Source organism: Zonotrichia albicollis, chromosome 2, assembly GCF_047830755.1.
Source record: "Zonotrichia albicollis isolate bZonAlb1 chromosome 2, bZonAlb1.hap1, whole genome shotgun sequence".
Taxonomy (NCBI): domain Eukaryota; kingdom Metazoa; phylum Chordata; class Aves; order Passeriformes; family Passerellidae; genus Zonotrichia; species Zonotrichia albicollis.
In genome coordinates this window covers 86,989,157-87,007,376 of record NC_133820.1, presented here as the reverse complement: position 1 = coordinate 87,007,376, position 18,220 = coordinate 86,989,157, and the positions used below count along the sequence as shown (strand labels likewise).

The 18,220-nt window shown below is 36.6% G+C and overlaps 1 protein-coding gene across 27 annotated transcripts in view; it reads right to left on the bottom strand.

The window, feature by feature from the left end:
* GPC5 (glypican 5) overlaps nt 1-18,220 on the bottom strand; it is a 610,346-nt gene that overhangs the window by 508,738 nt on the left and 83,388 nt on the right. For all 27 annotated transcript variants that reach the window (XR_012579095.1, XM_074535608.1, XM_074535598.1 and 24 more), the window contains one exon: nt 9,462-10,153. Coding sequence is in view for 26 of the 27 variants with exons in the window: in XM_074535608.1 (XP_074391709.1) it covers nt 9,462-10,153 (692 nt within the window). In the remaining variant the exon portion in view is untranslated. The remainder of the gene's footprint in view (nt 1-9,461; nt 10,154-18,220) is intronic.

Here is an 18,220-nt window from a genome sequence, read left to right as displayed (position 1 = left end):
TTGCTATATCTGTACATTAAGTGTTTCAATGCCTCCTCACTCTCTTCTTTGTACCTGGGAAAAAGAGTTCTCCTTGAAGATCTTTTGTAATGTACAAGACAATCACTTATTCACACATGTTGATATCATTTCAGGGACCAAAATAGTCCAGAAAGCTCATTTGCTTCAAAATCCTTGGATTTGCCCTAAAAAAGGTTTTTCCCTTACAAAGAATTGGTAGCAATTTAAAGGCCAACTGAGATACCAGAAGTCTGGCCAGCTCGGCACATCTCTATGAAGTTCCTCTGTTTCACAAAGAAAAACAAAGAGCAGAGAAAAAACACATACACAGCTTACAGAAAGGATTGTTAGTGCTCTTCTTTACACTTGTTCATGCCTTCTACTCAGCTTGGAGGAGTGAAAAATCTCCTTCCTTCTCTTTTTGCAAATATGAAGAATCAGACTGCAGTACTTTCAGTCTCTGAATCTTTCTCACCTTCAGTCCAAGTGCCCAGTAGCACATTGAGGCAAACCTGCCATTGTGCCAAAGCACAGTTAGATATCTATCATATCACCTAAACCCAGACCATGATGGCAGCTCAGACTGCTTACTCTGCATTTTTCAGACCTCTGAGTGCCCTCTGACCAGTCAATGGAAAGTGAAAAGCCATTTCAGATCTGTGCAATTTGCCCAAATTTCGCCTAATCTTCTGTTACTAAAAAAATAAAAGGGGAAGGTATATTAAAGATCCTATGCTTTCCTGACATACCAAATCTAAATCTTAAAAAAAAAAATGCAGCAAAATTTTGAACACTTTAGCAAGTTTCAAGTAATTTCAAATTGTGAAGCGGGTTCATCAAAAACACATTAAATCTGAATGCATAATGCATGCCATGATATGCTCCTACATTATTTACTTGGCAGTCTAGATTGAACAAATCTCATGTAAACCTGCACTATTCAGCATTGCTTGCCAAAGCCATGCATGTGTGTTGATAAATGCAGTGGGTTGGACTTTTTCAAGAGCCTAAGGCCCACCCAGCTGCTCTCCCCTCCCCCTCCTCTAAAGAACAAGGGGAGAGAAATAAGAAGAAAAAGCTTGTGGGTTGAGATTAAGACAAGGAGATCACTCACCAATTAATGTCATGGCCAAAACTGCCTCAGTTTGGGGAAGACTAATTAATATACTGCAAATTAAAATATACTACAATGGTGGAAAATAAAGTTCAGACTAGAATCACCCTCTTCCTATCTTCTCTCTCCTTCATCTCAAGGTAAAATGAGATTCCTTCATTTCCAGCTCTTCTGCTACCCCTCAGTCCCCCAGGCAGTGCAGGGGGCTCAGAGACTGGGGACTGCTGCCAGTGCAACTGCAGCCCGTACAAGTAACTTCACCGTGGGAGAGAAAGGGGAGGAATCTGTGCAATTCAGCAAATGAATTTTAAAAAAGCACTTTTCAAAAAAGTGTGAGACATGAACTTGACACTGGATTTGAACATCTTCTCACTGAAGGTGAGAAATATGTCCCCTGTCATTTCCATTAAAAATTAGAAAAAAAGAAGAGGCATAGAAAAGGATGTACCTTGAAAGTGGGACCAAAAACTGAGATACCACATATTTAAATTCTGAGAAGCTAAGGAACATAGCAACTGATTTTGTTTAGACAGTTGTGGTTTTGTGGTTTCATGGTTTCATGTTCTGCTATTATGTTTTAAAATTTCTTGATGAAAACAAGTGCTTCCAGTGTTTGCCACACATCTCCCAGTGTATCACAAACCTTAAAATAAAAGACAAGTGTATGTCCAGCAATGTGTAAATATTTTGTCTTTCCAATTTGTCTTTCCAATTTGCATTTGAGTACAATGTCTGGATATATCAAAGGAGCAGATAACCCAAACACCCATTTTTCCACAATGTGCACTTAACTATGCATGTATTATTGCCTCTGCCAATATTCTGTGCATGATTTCAAGGCCTGTTACTACACATCAGAAAAAAGTAGAACAATTGCACTGTAAAAGGACACCAGTTCTGAGGATTATCCAGCAACAGTAGGCATAGAACTGTCATTTCAACACACAAAATGCTCTGAGTTGTGACTGCCACGATTTTTATGTTAGATGTTGTAGCAGGTATCTTCTTATTATTGATAAACACTGATTTCAGTGACAAAAAAACAGCATATGGACTTGTAGTAATATATAGTGTGTGGTATAAATGCCAGAAATAACAGTAATACTCCAGACCTCAGTAAATGCAAGCTGCTTATATTATAGAATATAATATATATAGAATATATGGATATAAATAAATATAAATATATATTTTATATATATATATATATATATTATATATATACATATAAATATATAGAATGGATGGATCAAAAAAAAAAGATGGGAAGGGCTGTCCAATTGCTAAGTATGTTCAGGTAGGAATAAAGTCTACTGTTTAATGATAACAACTTTTCATTAGGTAGAAACAAGCCAAAAACACTTTATTTGGTGATTTTCACTTTGTTTTCAAAGTTCTCCATTCTCTTTTCTGATGAACAAAACCCAGCTTAGCTTCAGAAGAAAACTTTTTGATATATGCAAGGAGCTTTTCCATGATGAAACAATGGAGAAGTGAAATACACCACTAGAAGAGTCTGAATTTGATGGAGGTCACAAGTGCAATAGGCTTACTTCACGTTACATTTAAGAAATGACATATATATAAAAATGTCATACTGTATCATACAAGCAGTACAGTTTTTCACAACTATGGCTGGATGCATATCTGAATGGAGAGAAAGGGAAGGTGATGGTCTTAATTCTGTGTTAGCCGAAGCAGGAATCTTCTTTTCGAACACAATTGTATTAGACTTTAAATCCAATTACTTTTCAGCAGTTTTCACAAATCAGTTTCTATTGATCTTGTGAAGTAATTTAAAGTCATCAATGTATCAAGTAATTTAAATTCAGCAAAGTTATGATGGCACAGTCATGTGCCAAAAGCATCAGGCAGAATTCCACAATTTTATTCCAAAATCTGATTTGCTGAAAATTATAAGGGTTTGGGTTTTTTTGGTCTTTTTTTTTAAGTATGAAAGAAATTTATGGCAAGTGGCTCACTTGGGAGTTGTCTTTTACAAATTGGTAATGGGAACACACACTCACTGAAAGTTAAAGGAGTACAAGGCTAAGTCCATATTAGGTTGATTTCATGACAGGAACAATATAATTAATTTTCCCACAATATCAAATTTAGGTAGTATCTGTCCAAGCTCTAAATCAAAGCTCATTTTTCCTCCATAGCTTAGCACCAATACCTCCACTTCTCTTGAGAACCAAAGTACTACAGTTGAATGGTAGCTTGGCTACCATTTCCTTTGAGAACCTTCAGGCTATCACTCCAATAGTCTCAAATTTTATCATCCTGTTGTGGGGAATTCTATCCACACTTAGGGACTGTATAAAGAGCAATTCATTCTTTTGCTTTGACCAAAGATCTGTGAAATAAATAAACAGTGCATACAGACTTGTGAGGATTCAGTTTTAGCAACATGCTTGCATGGCAATGCTCACCAGCCACAAGACGAAGCCAGTGCACTATAGGAACACCATGAACAGGACATGTTCCTGCCCTGTCCATGACCCTTCATGCTGGTCCTATCCCACCCCAGCTACCGAGTGAAAGATGGCTGGCTCCTCAGTAAGAATATTCCCCTGATGCACCCACCTTCGAAACCATTTCACAAAATCAGATTTATTTAGGAGGGATTTTTTGAGGTCGTATAGTCTAACAACCCTATTCAATCAGGGTCAGATACAGCTGGCTGTCCAGGTTCATATCTAGCTGGGTTACGAATATTTCCTAAGATTGAAACTCCAAAACCTCCCTGGACAACCCATTCCATTGCGATTTCATGGGTTATGATGGCTGCCCATTGCCTATTGTCCAGCCAGTGAGCAAGGCTGAAAATAGTTTGGCCTTTTCCTCTTCAGTGGCTTATACCATGTATTTTTACACATTGATAAGACTCTTCCTGAGCCTCTGTCTCCAGGCTCAGCAGCCCCATATACGGAATACCTATATATATATATATATATATATATATATATATATATATATATATATATATCAGCCTTTCCATGTATGGAAGATGCTTCAGTCTCATATTCATCTTTGTGGCTGGCCTCACTTCAGTCACTCCCTAACTTTCTCATACTGGGAAGCCCAGAACGGGACAGAGCACTTCAGATGGGGCCTCAGCAGTGCTGAGAAGGGATGGATCACCTCCCTCAAACTGCTGGCAGTACTTTTCCTAATAAAATCCAGGAGGCTGGCAGCCTTCTTTACTGTACAGGTGCATTTCTCATGTTCAGTTTGGCGTCCTCCAGGAGCCTCATGCCTTTCTTCCAAAGCTGCTTCCCAGTCAGTCAGCCTCCAGCAGCTGTTGATGCATGGGGTTACTACTCCCCAGGTACAAGACTTTTCCCTTTGTTGAACTTCATCAGATTCCCCTCAGGTCAATTCTTTAATCTGTTCCTCTGAATGGCACAACCATTTGGTGTATCAGCTGCTCCTCCCAGTTTTGTTCTGTCTGCAAACTTGCCGAGGGTAAACTGTTCCATCACCCCATCCATTAATTAAAGAGTATCTGCCCCAGTATAAACCCCTGGGGGTCAGAGCACTAATGACTTGCCTCCAGCTGGGCTACTGGTGGCAATCCTTTGGGGCCAGCTACCCATCCATTTTTCAGTCTTCCTCACTGTGCATTTTGACAGTTTATACTTAAGGATGTTGTAGGAGACAGTCTCAAAGGCTTTGGTAAATTTGTAGACATCATCCAATGTCCTATCCATATCCTGTCAATCTGGCTGTCCTATTAAGGATGACAAGTAGGTTAACCATTACACCCAATCAACTTTTTCTCCATTTGTTTGGAATATAGTTACTAGGATTAGTTATTCCATCACCTTTCCTGGGATGGAGGTAAGGCTGACTAACCTGTATTTCTCTGTCTCATCCTTTTTACTCTCTTTAAAGATATCACTTTATTATAGCAATTCTGGCTGTTTATAGCTAGTCAGTTCCAGCAAAAATAACTAGGAAGAAAAATAGGGCTCGAAATAAAGTCTATTAAATTCTTCTTTCTGCTAGCATTCTATGTCCCAAGAAAGACCTTGCTTTCTTTCCAATATTAGACAGCTGATTAAAAAAAAAAAAAAAAAAAAAAAAACAAGACAAAAGTCTCTCTTAATAGAATATAATTATGCCTATTTTTTAGAAGACACATAACTTAGATATTCTTCCAGAATTAGACTGAGAAGAACAGACTTGAGAGCTTCCACAATATTTAGATATACTGATATTTTTGTTGTCTACAACTGTTTGAAAATTTCGTAGAACATAATGAAGACACAGCATTTTTGAAAAACCCATTCTGAATTTATGTAGGCTTATATTACATAGAAAAAATACATACAAGAATTTTACCAAACCATTAGCACAGATTCCTCACTTTCAAAATAAGGAAATGTCAGAGTTTTTGTGATCTTTTTTTTTGTGTTTCTGATTCCCACATTTTTATATGCATATGTATCTTTTAGTATCATGGTCACATACTTCATTTTCCTTCAGATCCCAAAATCATCAGTGCTCAGAATAGCCAATGAACAACTAATCAATATTCTTTTTCATCTCTTTTTATTCAATATTAAACTCAGAAACCATTGATCATTTGGGAATCAAGAACAAAACTCATATGCAAATTTTGCAGTGAAGATTCAACTATAAAGCCCTGTGAATTTTAGCTTTCTCTTTTCTCCTTTTCCTTTCCCCTTTTCCTTCATCTTTTGCCTGACCTCAGACCCACTTCTCCTTCTCTCAGGTTCTCTGTTTGTTCCACTGCAATGAACCTCTCCCTTGCGGGTCACCCAATGTGTGGCAGCACAAGTCTTCAAACAGCAAAACCAAACTCTAGCTAAGAGCACAGACACTCCCTCAGCCAGCGTGGCTTTCAGCTGCCAGGGCAGCAGGCACGGAGACAAAAGGGTGGGAACAGAGAGCTGAGGATGGTGCCAGAGCAGGACTTGGGCAATCCAGGGTGACACTGGATTAAACTGCTGTTGAATCACACTGTAAGTGACACTGGAGTGTGTCTTCTATGGCCTGGGGTGGTGACATTAATCCATACATAAAGGGAGTGGGAAAATGCTCCTGCACTGGGGATAGTAGGCTCCATCCACACCAAAACTTTGTAGATCTTGCTGAAATACCTCTTTGTCCTTCTGTCTTAACATTGACAGTGGTTTCAATAACAGAATGGGGGTGACATGAAATGATTTATTGTAACTTGTAAAAAAACTTCCATGGATTTTCTGTTAGCTTGGTTTTTGGTTTGTTGTGGTATTTTGGTTTGGGGTTTTTGGCATGTGTGTAAGGCTTAGATGTGCTATAAAGTTCTTGTGCATTCATCAGGCTGTACAGTGCCCTCCACGGGATTTCTTTGGCTGTGCACAAGTTCAGAGACCAGCATGCGGCAACTCAGGCTGAGCACAAAAGAAGCACAGGATGAGTCTGCAAGGTGCTCTGTAACAATCAGCACTTTTAGCTGTAATCCAGAGTGTAAGAACCGCATAACCTCTTCTTCAGATTATTGTAATAATGCAACTGTTCTTGTTTTGTATGGTGCAGCTCTCTTAAACCCCTATTACACTGTATCTGCACGAGCATTCACACAGATGTTCGCTAAAAAATTTCTGTTCCAGCTAAAAAGCATAGGGTACACTATGCACTGAGCAATATATGGACATATATAGACTTCAGGAACAGAAGTGGTATTAAATATATGACAATATGTAGGTGTGAAAATACAGAAACACATGAATAGTTGCACAGCCCACACATCTCCACTAGATTCTGCAGAATAGCATCAAATAATGCACAGGTATGGAGATGATGAACAGATGCTGCACTTATTTGTCAGTCAGCAGAGCTGTGGGAGGAAGAATTAAAGGCAATTTTGAAACAGTAATAAGAAAGTGAAAGATAAATTCCAGATGGACACAGAGTTGGAACTGCTCTGCTGACCCAAGCAGAAAATGGAACAAGCTGTAAATTACTAGAAAAAAAAAAGAGTTTTGTAAAAGGAAGCCATGCTATATAGGCATTAGTGTTCTTTCCACACCACACAGAGCTTAGAGCATGAATATACATCAGATTTAAATACTCCTGCAAAGAGTTAGAAAAAATCCTTTACATATGGTTACTTACACAAACAGCAATGAATGAATAAAAAGATTGCACAGCCACATGTATCATTAAGCAGGATACTCTACAGATTCTCACATTAACACTTGCATAATTATATATGATACTTCCAAACATTACATTTTTTTTTCTCTGTTCACTTCTTTAAAACTCACAAAAAGAATGAAATTCTCTTTTAAAACTGCAGACTGCTGCGTGCCTAAGCAAACCATTATTTGCTTGCTCATAATCATCTTTTCCCTGTCTGTTAGAGTCACTGATGCATTAATTGCTTATCAAAACCTGAAACAGTTCATGAGTCACTCTGAAGATAAAATAAATATTAATGAGCCCATTTCAATTAAATTCCCATCCTCTGCCTCTTAAAGCTGAAATACTGTATTTATTACATGCCAGAGTTAAGTCTTGATACCTAATAAACGGGAAAATATGAAGTATGCTGACTAGATAACCATGTTTCAAGGGATCACATTGCATTATAGTCTTATTTGACCAAATTAGTGATCAAAGAAAGAAAGGACTGGTCAATTATAACAGAAATTAGGTGAAAGAGATGTCTAGGTCTGGTGCAGTTGGAGTCAAAAATGAAGTATGTGGGTTTTGAAGCTGGGAAATGCTTCTATATCGGATGATTTTAACGTAGCCTTAGTAAACACATGATCTTCAAACAAACAGATTGGCAACAAATATCATTACAAATGAAACTTTAGAAATTCTTTACATAGAACTTTTAGAAATTTCTTACATTGAATGAAGGATGGGGAGAAGGAAGCCATGCAGTTTTCAGGAACATCAAATTAAAGCACTATATTTTGGATCAATATGGAATTTTCATTAAGCAAAAACACTAAGTGGAGGGCTCTTCACCCATTTAAAATTCAGTGAAATATATACTATTTTGCACTGTAAAAACTGTCATTTTGAAAACATGAATGTGCTGAGAGATTTTTAAGTCCGGGCCAATGATAACTTACTGTTGAAACTCCAAGTCTAAAACTTTTCAAATTAAATGACACAGGATGAATTATGAAACACAAGTCGTTCCCTTGAACATTTACTTGCTTGTTCTAGCTTGTTCCTGGAAATGGTAGGCAAGAAAGACCCCAGAGAAATCAAAGGAACAACAGGTTATTTCCCTAAAAGGCAACTGTAGGTCTGAAATAACTTGAGAATTAGAGAGACATCAGTGAACCATTTTGACTCAAAATGTTAGTGAAAAACCCTTTTACAAAAAAAATGACAGCTTTTCTCAAGAAGCTGAGCAGCAGGATAGTATGGCTCATGAAGCTGGCTGGTATAAAGCTGATATAGTGGGAAATCTGAAGAAATGAACCCTGCTATTCACAGATTACAGCAGGATAAAGAACCCATTTTATCAGACTCTGGGTTTTAGTAAGAAATGAAGAAACCTCTATTTCTGATATTAGGCTAAGCTGTTTATTGTCAGAGGTCATGTCAGCTGCTGAGCAGAATACACAGCCTTAACTTCGGCTAATCAGTTTTGAGGCATCCTAGAAGTGCTCCTGCTCCTCAACTGATGTCACAGCACAGGGACACCCAGAAACCCTCTTTAGGGTGTACTAGAAAACTAAAGGCATCTCCCCAAACCAAGCTATCCGATCCAGTACTGAATACAGAATATGCCACTGTAAGTGAAGTATGCATGTAATAATACAAGAAAAAATGTGGATTAAATATAATACAGGAAAAATTTGGATTTTGGTAGTTACCCTCATAAATTAGCATATATACTAGCTTTTTTCCCCTAAAGTGGAGTTAAATAGTGTCCACTTTCCATAACAGTATCCTAAAATTCTTAACACATTCACAGCTAACAGAGCTCTCACACATTTTTTTTTTTCTCTTAATTGTAAGATAGGACTTATTTTATGTTCCAAATGAACTTCCTCTGAAATATTCCGATTTCCAAGATTATGGAAATAATATATGCAAAGTCATAGGTTCTTTAAGGCAGGCCAGAGGTATCTAAAATAAGGATTGTTTACATTTATCATAATGTGCATCATAAGATAATAATCAAACAACTTTCTTATGTTAATGAAAAGTATCTTGTGCTCCCAGAAACTGCTTAGTCAAATAAAGCTGAACTCAGTGACAAATGTGTACCTCACCATAAAAATGGCCAAACAAATAACAGCTATCAGTGATACCTTTCCTACTTTTGTGTTTGCCCTGAGTGTGGATAAAACCAGCGTCTTACCTGCTCAGATACCTCTGGCCCGTTGATCCGAGCCTGTACCAGCGCATTGTGAACGAGGGAATGGAAGTTCAGCAGCACGTGCTCGATGCTGTGTGCTCCACTCAGGGCTCCTGAGAGCTCCTCCAGGGCCTGGATGTAGCCCTGCCAGTGGAGATCAACTTCTGCTAGGTGGGCCAGGCAGCCCCGGAGGATGTTGAGGCAGTAGCCCAGGCAGGGCTTGCTCAGCGTCAGCCCCTGGCACTGGGGGCAGTATTGCATCCTCAGCAAAGCCCTGCTGCACTCTCTGGAGAAGGGCAGGTGGTCTGTCGTGTTGATCACTTCAACCCCCAGGTTCAGAGCCTGCAGTAAAGTCTGGCTGGGTAAGAGGGATCGTCCCATCTGCCCTATGGCCTTTCTGGGAATGCTGCCAAAGGGCCTGATGTCCCTTCTCGCCACTCGGAGGCACTCCGCGTACTCCAGGGAAATGTCAGTCGGACCAGGGTTAATCACATGGTTGTACACTACTGGAAACAGGGTGTCAAAGAATCTATTCACAAACTCTGTGCTGGCGTCTGTGCCAAATAGGAAGAGCCCAACATCTGTGAAAAACTCCTGCACGTGCACAGCAGCCTCAGCAGCCATGTTTCTATACGCATTGCAGAAAAGTGTGCTGGTGTAATTCTCAGCCAGTCTGATGAGCATTTCAAAGGTTTCTGCAATCAATCAATAAATCGTTCATTATTTTTAAGGTTTTTTAAAAAAAGAAATTATAGCAAGAACATACAACAATTATATTAGGATAATTTACATATATCATAAATAATTTTTCCATTAGAATTTTTGAGGAGACAAACTTTGCACAAACTACAACAACTGTCAATTCTATATAGGGAAGCACCTTACATGTAATGTTACAACACAATTAATAATCCATATTTTCTTTGCAGGTTGCATTAAACACAACCTAACAAAAATACATAACAGGAAATAATTGCAAGCTGAGTTATTAAGTTACAAAATACAGAAAAGTCCTATTGTATCTGTCTATGCATATAAACACATGAGCTCTCATCTCATGACTCAATCTGCAATGAGAGCTGAATGCCATTCCTCTTACCATCCTAAATGGATGGGCAAAATTAACATTAAACAATATAAACAACTGTTCAATTCTATTAAAACTCAGTAACTCTTAAAGATCAGTTTTTATTTTGTGTCTTCCAGAGCAAGCAGATGTTCCAAACACACATAAGAACATGATTTTAAGCAGTGTTTTTTCGTCTGGCAATTGGTATGGTCAAGAACTGCTTTCCTCAGGAACTGATGGATAATCCCTTGCTGAGCCTCAAAAACTGGATAATGAATAAAGCCTGAATGGACAAACTTGCATTTCACACTTTAGGTGGTAATCCTTAAACACACTGAGTAGTGTTTAATAAAGCAGTTTAAGTATAGTGGAATAATATCCTCTTCTGACTTGATCTATGATTTGCAGGTAAGGAAAAACATCAGCTTTCAAAACGGAAAAAGAATGTTTGCATTGAGGAATTCCCTAGATCTGCCTGAGAAGGTTGCACTTTAGGGAAGGCAATGAAGCAATATATGGATGAAAAAGAAATTTGGCTTCGAGTTGAGAACAGAAACACAGAAAGACATATTACAAATATTAACCCATTTTATACACTGAATGGCTACAACTCAGTAACATCTATTTCAAGTTGTACAAGTTTTAATGTATTTTTTCCCATTTGTTTTTAAATAAGACAGTAAAAATAAAGTAAGGAAAAGCATGAAGTACAGTTAATACTGTCTAAACAGTGATGTTAAATACAGGCAGAATCAAATAGTCTGAAACCATGTCAAGCGATTTCAGAAGCAATCTGAAGTCTGCTGGTCAGTCACTGACTGAAAAGTATAGTAGAAAAACCAGAATAAATGTAAAAAAGACAAGACTGGCTACCACATATTTTACAAATACCTATGCATAAGAGCCTTATATTATGATAAAATGTTTGTTCCATTCAGGTCAGTGAAAGGATTCTTGCTGACTGCAGAGAGTTTCAAATTGCATGCCTTGTGAAAAGATCACATATACTTCGTATTTAGTCTGTCTTTTCTCCAATAAAAGAGAGATACATGCTTCTAAATCACAATCATTCCTCCGCTATCTGTAAGTCTTAGTTTCGTATTTCATGCCACTCTTAAATTGAATTTGCTGTTCTCTTTTCTGTTCTTCTAGCATTCACACATGTAAGAAAAAAGTGTTGACAGCTCACAGTAAGGAGTCAGAAAGTGCATCTCACTTGTGTGGCTTTTTGGGGTTTTTTTTATTGCTATGTCACATACATATGTGAACTTCCCCTTAGGTGAATTTCACTACAATCATTCATAGATGCCAAATTCATAATGTCAAAGAGATAATGCCAAAAATCAAAGAGATTCATTTGTTTCAAAAGTCATACTCCTAAAGTCAGTACCCTTCATGAAGCTAGGTTCCCACCAATGGAGACCTATTCAACACAGAAAAGCCTCTTGGGTTTATCCTGTGAGAGAACACGCAGAAGTGCCAGCTGAGCAACTCTGCAGCTCCCAACACCTCCACCAACCCTCACACCTCATCCCTGAGCTATGGGAGACCCATTTCCTGCTGGAGCAGGCAATGAGGCACAATAAATCAGACAGGGCAGATTAAACTGATCAAAATGCCCACTTTAAGGCACCCGAACCAAGGATGAGATCTCCACCAGCTGTACAGGCAGTTTGGACACCCAGATCTCATGAAGGCAGGAGTACATGGGAAACTAAATTAGAGCCCTACATTATTAAATATCTAACTGTAATATATCTCATTTTTACTGGGGGAAATAAGGAATGAAAAGAACAAGCAGGCCTACCAGAGAAATTTTATTTAGTCGCCTAAGAGTGTTTGATAGCATTTTTAATGGTAGATGCCATTTTTATTTGCCTGTCTAAAAGGTCATTTGTGTTCTGCAGGTCTTATGTCATATCTGTAGGCTCTTTATTATAAACATTCTGCATTTAAAATTATACTAGATGGCTGTGCTGAGACCACTGAACTAAATGCTAGGTAACTAGTTATCACAGACTTGACAACCCTTTATATAAAATCCTGGAGCAGCCTAGAAGAGCAAAGACCAAAAAAGTGAAGTAAAATTGATTCTTGGTTTAGATGGCCTAAAATAATAAAATGTGAAGAAAATTAAATCTTTTTTTATTATTACTTTCCTAGATGGAAACCATAAAATCTGTGATCTAAATGTCTGTTACAATCCATGGTTGCAGTATCCTATTATCAAGTGCACAAATATTAGTTGAAAGAATAAATCATGCTGCATGTGGACAATCAATAGATTTTACAATGTGGTCTAAACAATAACAAATCTTCAATACTGAACTATATTTCTAGTGCCTCAGCAACCCCCAGATGAATGAGTACAATAAGCAACTACGTAATTTACTGACTATTTCTGCCTTTCTGAATAGAATGTGATGATACTGGCCACTTGTGTTTACAATTCTGCATCATGCTTTTAATCATCATTTCATGATTTCTTACAGAATTTGTTAAGTTTTTTTTCTACTGACACATTTTCTACTTTATAAACATGGCTATTTCAGAGATTTGTTTTGCTCTTAGCAAATTTGCTAACAGAGACCAAATCACACCTATGTTTACTTTCAATATTGAATAGCTCCTGTGAATACCTTACGATGGCAATCTATGTCATTAACAGCACATTCTGAAACTTCAGTGACAAGTCAAGTTATACTGGTTCAGTACTGCAAACTGTAGCAGTGTGTTTATCTTTTAAATCTATGGGCTGAGACTAATATAATCAGCATTAATTACTCAGCAACATAGAAGTAGTGATGAGTTTTCAATCAGTATAAATGTAATACATATAAAATACATTTTAAGTATACCTAAGGTGAGCTAGACAAGCTCTTTCTATTGTTATCAAATTATTTTTAATCTTCAGGGTCAGAGTCTCTTATCTCCATAATTTATGAGATCATCATATTAACTGCTATACAATATTCTATAGATACTTTGTGCAACCCTACTATTAATAATGTCTAGTTTTTACACAGATTACGTCAATTTTGTTTTTCTTTGGTGACAATTAAAACAATTGTTTGTACATTCCTAAATCAAATTTCAGGGCTGTCAATATTTTAACCAATTCTTTTTTTTAAGAACAGTAGTATTTCTCTTCCTGATTTTACCAAGAAAAAAACATGAAGCTAAGAAATTTGTAAATGAGAACTTGTTTATGTGCAGCATTTTTTCAGCTGATACTTCATACCAGAACATATATACATTATTTTTTTGATAACAGTGTGTTTTAAAAAGTGATTACAAAGTGATGCAAAAATAACTATCAGGTAATTGCTTTAAAGGGTTTGCTCTCTTCCTTTAGCCTTTCAGTTCCTTGGAGCCATGGATAGTTCTAAATTACCAAGAAGTTCCAAGGTATCAATTAGTCCAGTGGATAAATGGGTTTAAAATAAAAATCAGAAGAATACACATGACTTGTTTACTAGAACAAAGAGAACAAGTCCAGCTTTTTATTCCTGCACATTAATCAGATTTAATGGAAATATTGCACTGAATGAAATAGAATTTGGATTAGATTTTAAATCAGCCCTGCAATTCTCACCCGTAATAGTTTTGGCAAAGGGTCTTTGCCAAAAGACCCTTCTATATATACCCTTCTTTGCCAAAAGACCCTTCTATATACCCTAAGGTATACTATAGATACCTTAGAAAATTAATTTGAAATACATTTCTATTTGCTATTGTAAAACAAATACACTTTTTAAATTTACCCTTTCTTTACACAGATGTTCTATAAGTCTGCTAAATGAGACAATGCATGGTTCTAGATGCTGAGAACTACCTTTTGAAGAACATATGGTATGTAATGCAGACATAGTCTAATAAATTAAAAATCCAGCATTAGTAGTGGTCCAACAAGTTGTGAAGTCTTATAATTTGGTAATAATTCACCAGCCTAAATTACATATTATAAATTAATTCATATTTAGGGTAACAGATAGAACTCAATAAATTACAACCAGACAGGTTAAAATCCATCCTTGATTTATGACATTGTATTTAGCAAGACTGCCTTTCACAGTCCAGAGGAGATCCAAAATTGATGAGCCTGGACTATCTGAAGGGTCAGCCCATAATACACAGGAATCGATAACTAAATCCAAGCAAACCTGGAAAACCTACACATGTTATAAACTTATTATGATTTGAAAAATTCTATGGGAAAGTATTGCCAGCTGCCATTGGTGTTTGGTGATCTTATAGGTTTTTCTTCTGATTATGGGTAGCACAAACAAACCAGAAGCATCACAGACCCTCTTCTAAAGATTTATAGTACAATCAAATGTACCTTGCATGCATTGTTCTTCCAGAGTCACAACAAAAGTCTCAGGTACAAGTTACAGCCAGGTAAGCAAAAGGCATTCAAAAGTTATGAAAAAAAATTAGTGGAGAAGAAATTAATCCACACAACATTACATTAATTCTATCTTTTTTTTAAATACATCAAACAGAGAACTATGGGTAGGTGGGAAATTCAGTGTAGTTATTCCTACTTAGCAAGTCACAGACATAATGCAAAATCCCTGAATCATTTAGAATATCAGAAAACTGAGCTGGAATGATCGAGTCTTCAAGACATATAAATGAATTATAAAGAATGAACTCATTAGGGCATTACCTGTGAAGGTTATATGGGAGAGAGATCAATAGGGTAAGCGATAGTCACACAGATTTGGGACTCACTGAAACTGCTCCTCATTGATACATATTTCAAATTAACCAATTTCACAGACTACAGACTCACCAATGAAGTCAGTAAGAAAACAGGTATAACAGATGAAACCTGTAGCATAACCAACTTTGTGTTGCCAAAGGATAGCAATGCGCCTCAGGCTTTTATAGCTCAAAGTACTCATAACAGACTTTAGAGGTTGCCAGGTCTTGTCTGGTCTTGAATTTAATTTAGCTGTCTTTGACAAAAACACAAACATTCAACAAACTTGAATTAGAATTGGTTGACCATTGCCTAAGTTGCTCTGTGTTCAGTGGCATATTTTTGATATACTCAAGGAGTTTCCTACATATCCTGTGATTTGGAGTTTGGTTTAGTCATACTGTATTCTCTTTAGTTTGGGCTTGTGTTGGGGATTTTTTCTTAGCATCAGGACACAAGACAGTTGGAATAGGACAGCTTTAGTTGGAATATTAATAGGAATTAGCAATCATACATAACCATACATAATTCAGGCTATAAGCATTATTTACACTGAAAAGAACTGTTGTACTTTGAAATGAAATACCAAATTGTCTCAAATCCATATGTAAGGTGTGTTCTTCTTTTTTCCCCTCAAAGAAATTGTGAGAACTCATAAGAAACTCATTCCCAAGGAAAACAATACATAGAATGTAGAGAAATGTCCAAAGCCAGGTAAGATGAATTTCACTCATTTTCGTGCTTCATCTTTTCACTAGTCTGAACTGGTAAGTGTACTTCTCATCTTCTCATTCTTGTTTTATAATCAACTCAGTATCATCACACAGTGTTAATTTTTCCTGACTCAACCTGACACAAGCTATTTTGCTAAGGAGAATTTGCTTTCTAAATGCGCAAATTTAGGTGTGTTTTCCTTTCCTTCTCTATCTTCTCAGGTATGCACTTGAGAAACGGCCCTACAATGGAAAAGGTCAAGTTCTACTGATTTGACATGATGATCCAATCTTGTAATTTGCTTCGTGGTTTTTGGTAGGTTTTTGTTTGTTTGTTTGTTTTCATTGAGGGTTTTGTTCAGTTTTGTTTTGGGGCGGGTTTGATGGTTTCATTTTTGTTTTGGTTTTTTGTTGTTGTTTTGGTTTTCAATAAAATGTTGGAATAAATTTATTTTTTATCCAGTTCTTTGGAGTTACATTAATTTTTTATGACTTAATAGAAATCATCACAATTGATTCAGAAGATTATTTCTGAACTTTTCAGTGAAACTTGCTGCTATGGATTTTAAAATATCTAGTCTTTGAATTTGTTATTTAAGATACTCCTAAGTCATAAGTGGAATGAAAAGTATTTAATCTTATCTCGACAGATCATATTTTAATACTGAATGTCTCTCATATGAATGAAAGAATGAATGAATAATGCAAGGTTATAATTTTATCTAGTTATAAGCAATGATTCCACTTTTCTCTCAAAACTGTTCTTTCCTTTACTTTTCAATCTGGTGTTATCCTTTTAATAGTGATGACTATGGAACCATTCATCTTGTCATTTTGGAAGCAACATGAGCAGATTGTTTTCTATGGTGCCAGGAGAGAAATAACTAGCAATTAACAGAGCTAGACCAAACCATTTTCTTTTCCTCTTGAATTCTGCTTGTGTTCTCTTGGATTTTGCATTGCACTCAAGGCAATACTTTCCCAGAGGAAATATTTCCAAATTCTGAATAGATTGCTTACTACTGTGGAACAAAATACGCTCAGAGTTGCAAGCAGGGCATTCCAGGGAATCAGAGCTTTAAAACTGGTATCTTATAAGAACGTTGTTTGAAAATATTTTGACGTAAACTGCCGTGCATGGTTTGCAAAAGGACATTAAATTGATACCGATTTAAGATAACCATTTTTACACATTTGCCATAATAAATAAGGACAGCAAGTCATCTCAGATGTATGAAAACAGTATTGTTCAGAATTTATACCAGGATGATGTTGAGAGACGAGGGCCAGAAAATTAATTAAGATTAGAAGGATAAATTCATTTCACATAATTTTCAAACTATATCTATATGAGTTAAGAAGCACTTCTAAGGCATGATTCATCTTTCTGACTACCTTAAACTGAGATGAAGTGCTCACTGGAAGTGCTTGTTCCTCTCACTTTTACTATAAAGGGATGTGACACTGAAATCCTAAGATTTTTGTAGGGAACTGGCATAAAGGGAAGAGTCCTTAAACATAATTCAGTACTGCAATTTATACAAATAAAGAGCTTAGATGATCAAGCTTCTATCAAGTGGTCTTAATGGTAGATAAATTACAAACTTCTTATGTATTTATGCAAATCTTTTTTTCCTCTTCACACCTGTAATCTGCTTTTCTTAGAATGAAATATATGGTTGGTTCCAGGGAGCTGCTGGAGCATTATGTCTATACATGTTACCTTTATAGGAATTAATTATTTGGGAATCACAGAGAAATTGCACTTGAACAGAAAGAACAACCTCATGAAGATTTCCATAAAGCTAGACTGACATGAGATGAAGCTTTTGTCTTTCTGTTTAAAAGTTTAAAACCTGACTTTCTATTTATTTTTTCAATTTTCCCAGTTTTATGGTGACAATACTCACTCATCTTCAGTAAGCTGGGGGGGTATACAAATTAAAGTGAAATGTCAATCAGGTTCTAGCACATGCAGCACTATGGATCAACATTTCTTGCACATCAAACAAGTAAATATATTCATTTTGTACCACTGATTATTTAATCTCATAGTTTTTTTCTAAGTGTTGATTGAGATTTGGTGAATTCCTGCATCTGACAGTCAGAGGAATTCAACACCAAAAATTATCAGACCAGTAAATCAAAGGAATTTAAGGAGACTGTTTACTTGACATATGACTACATGTAATAGGTTTCAAAGATCCTCACGAGAGCTTGGTAAGGGATTAAATGGATTTATTATCTTTCAATTCACTTTGCTTAACTTCAA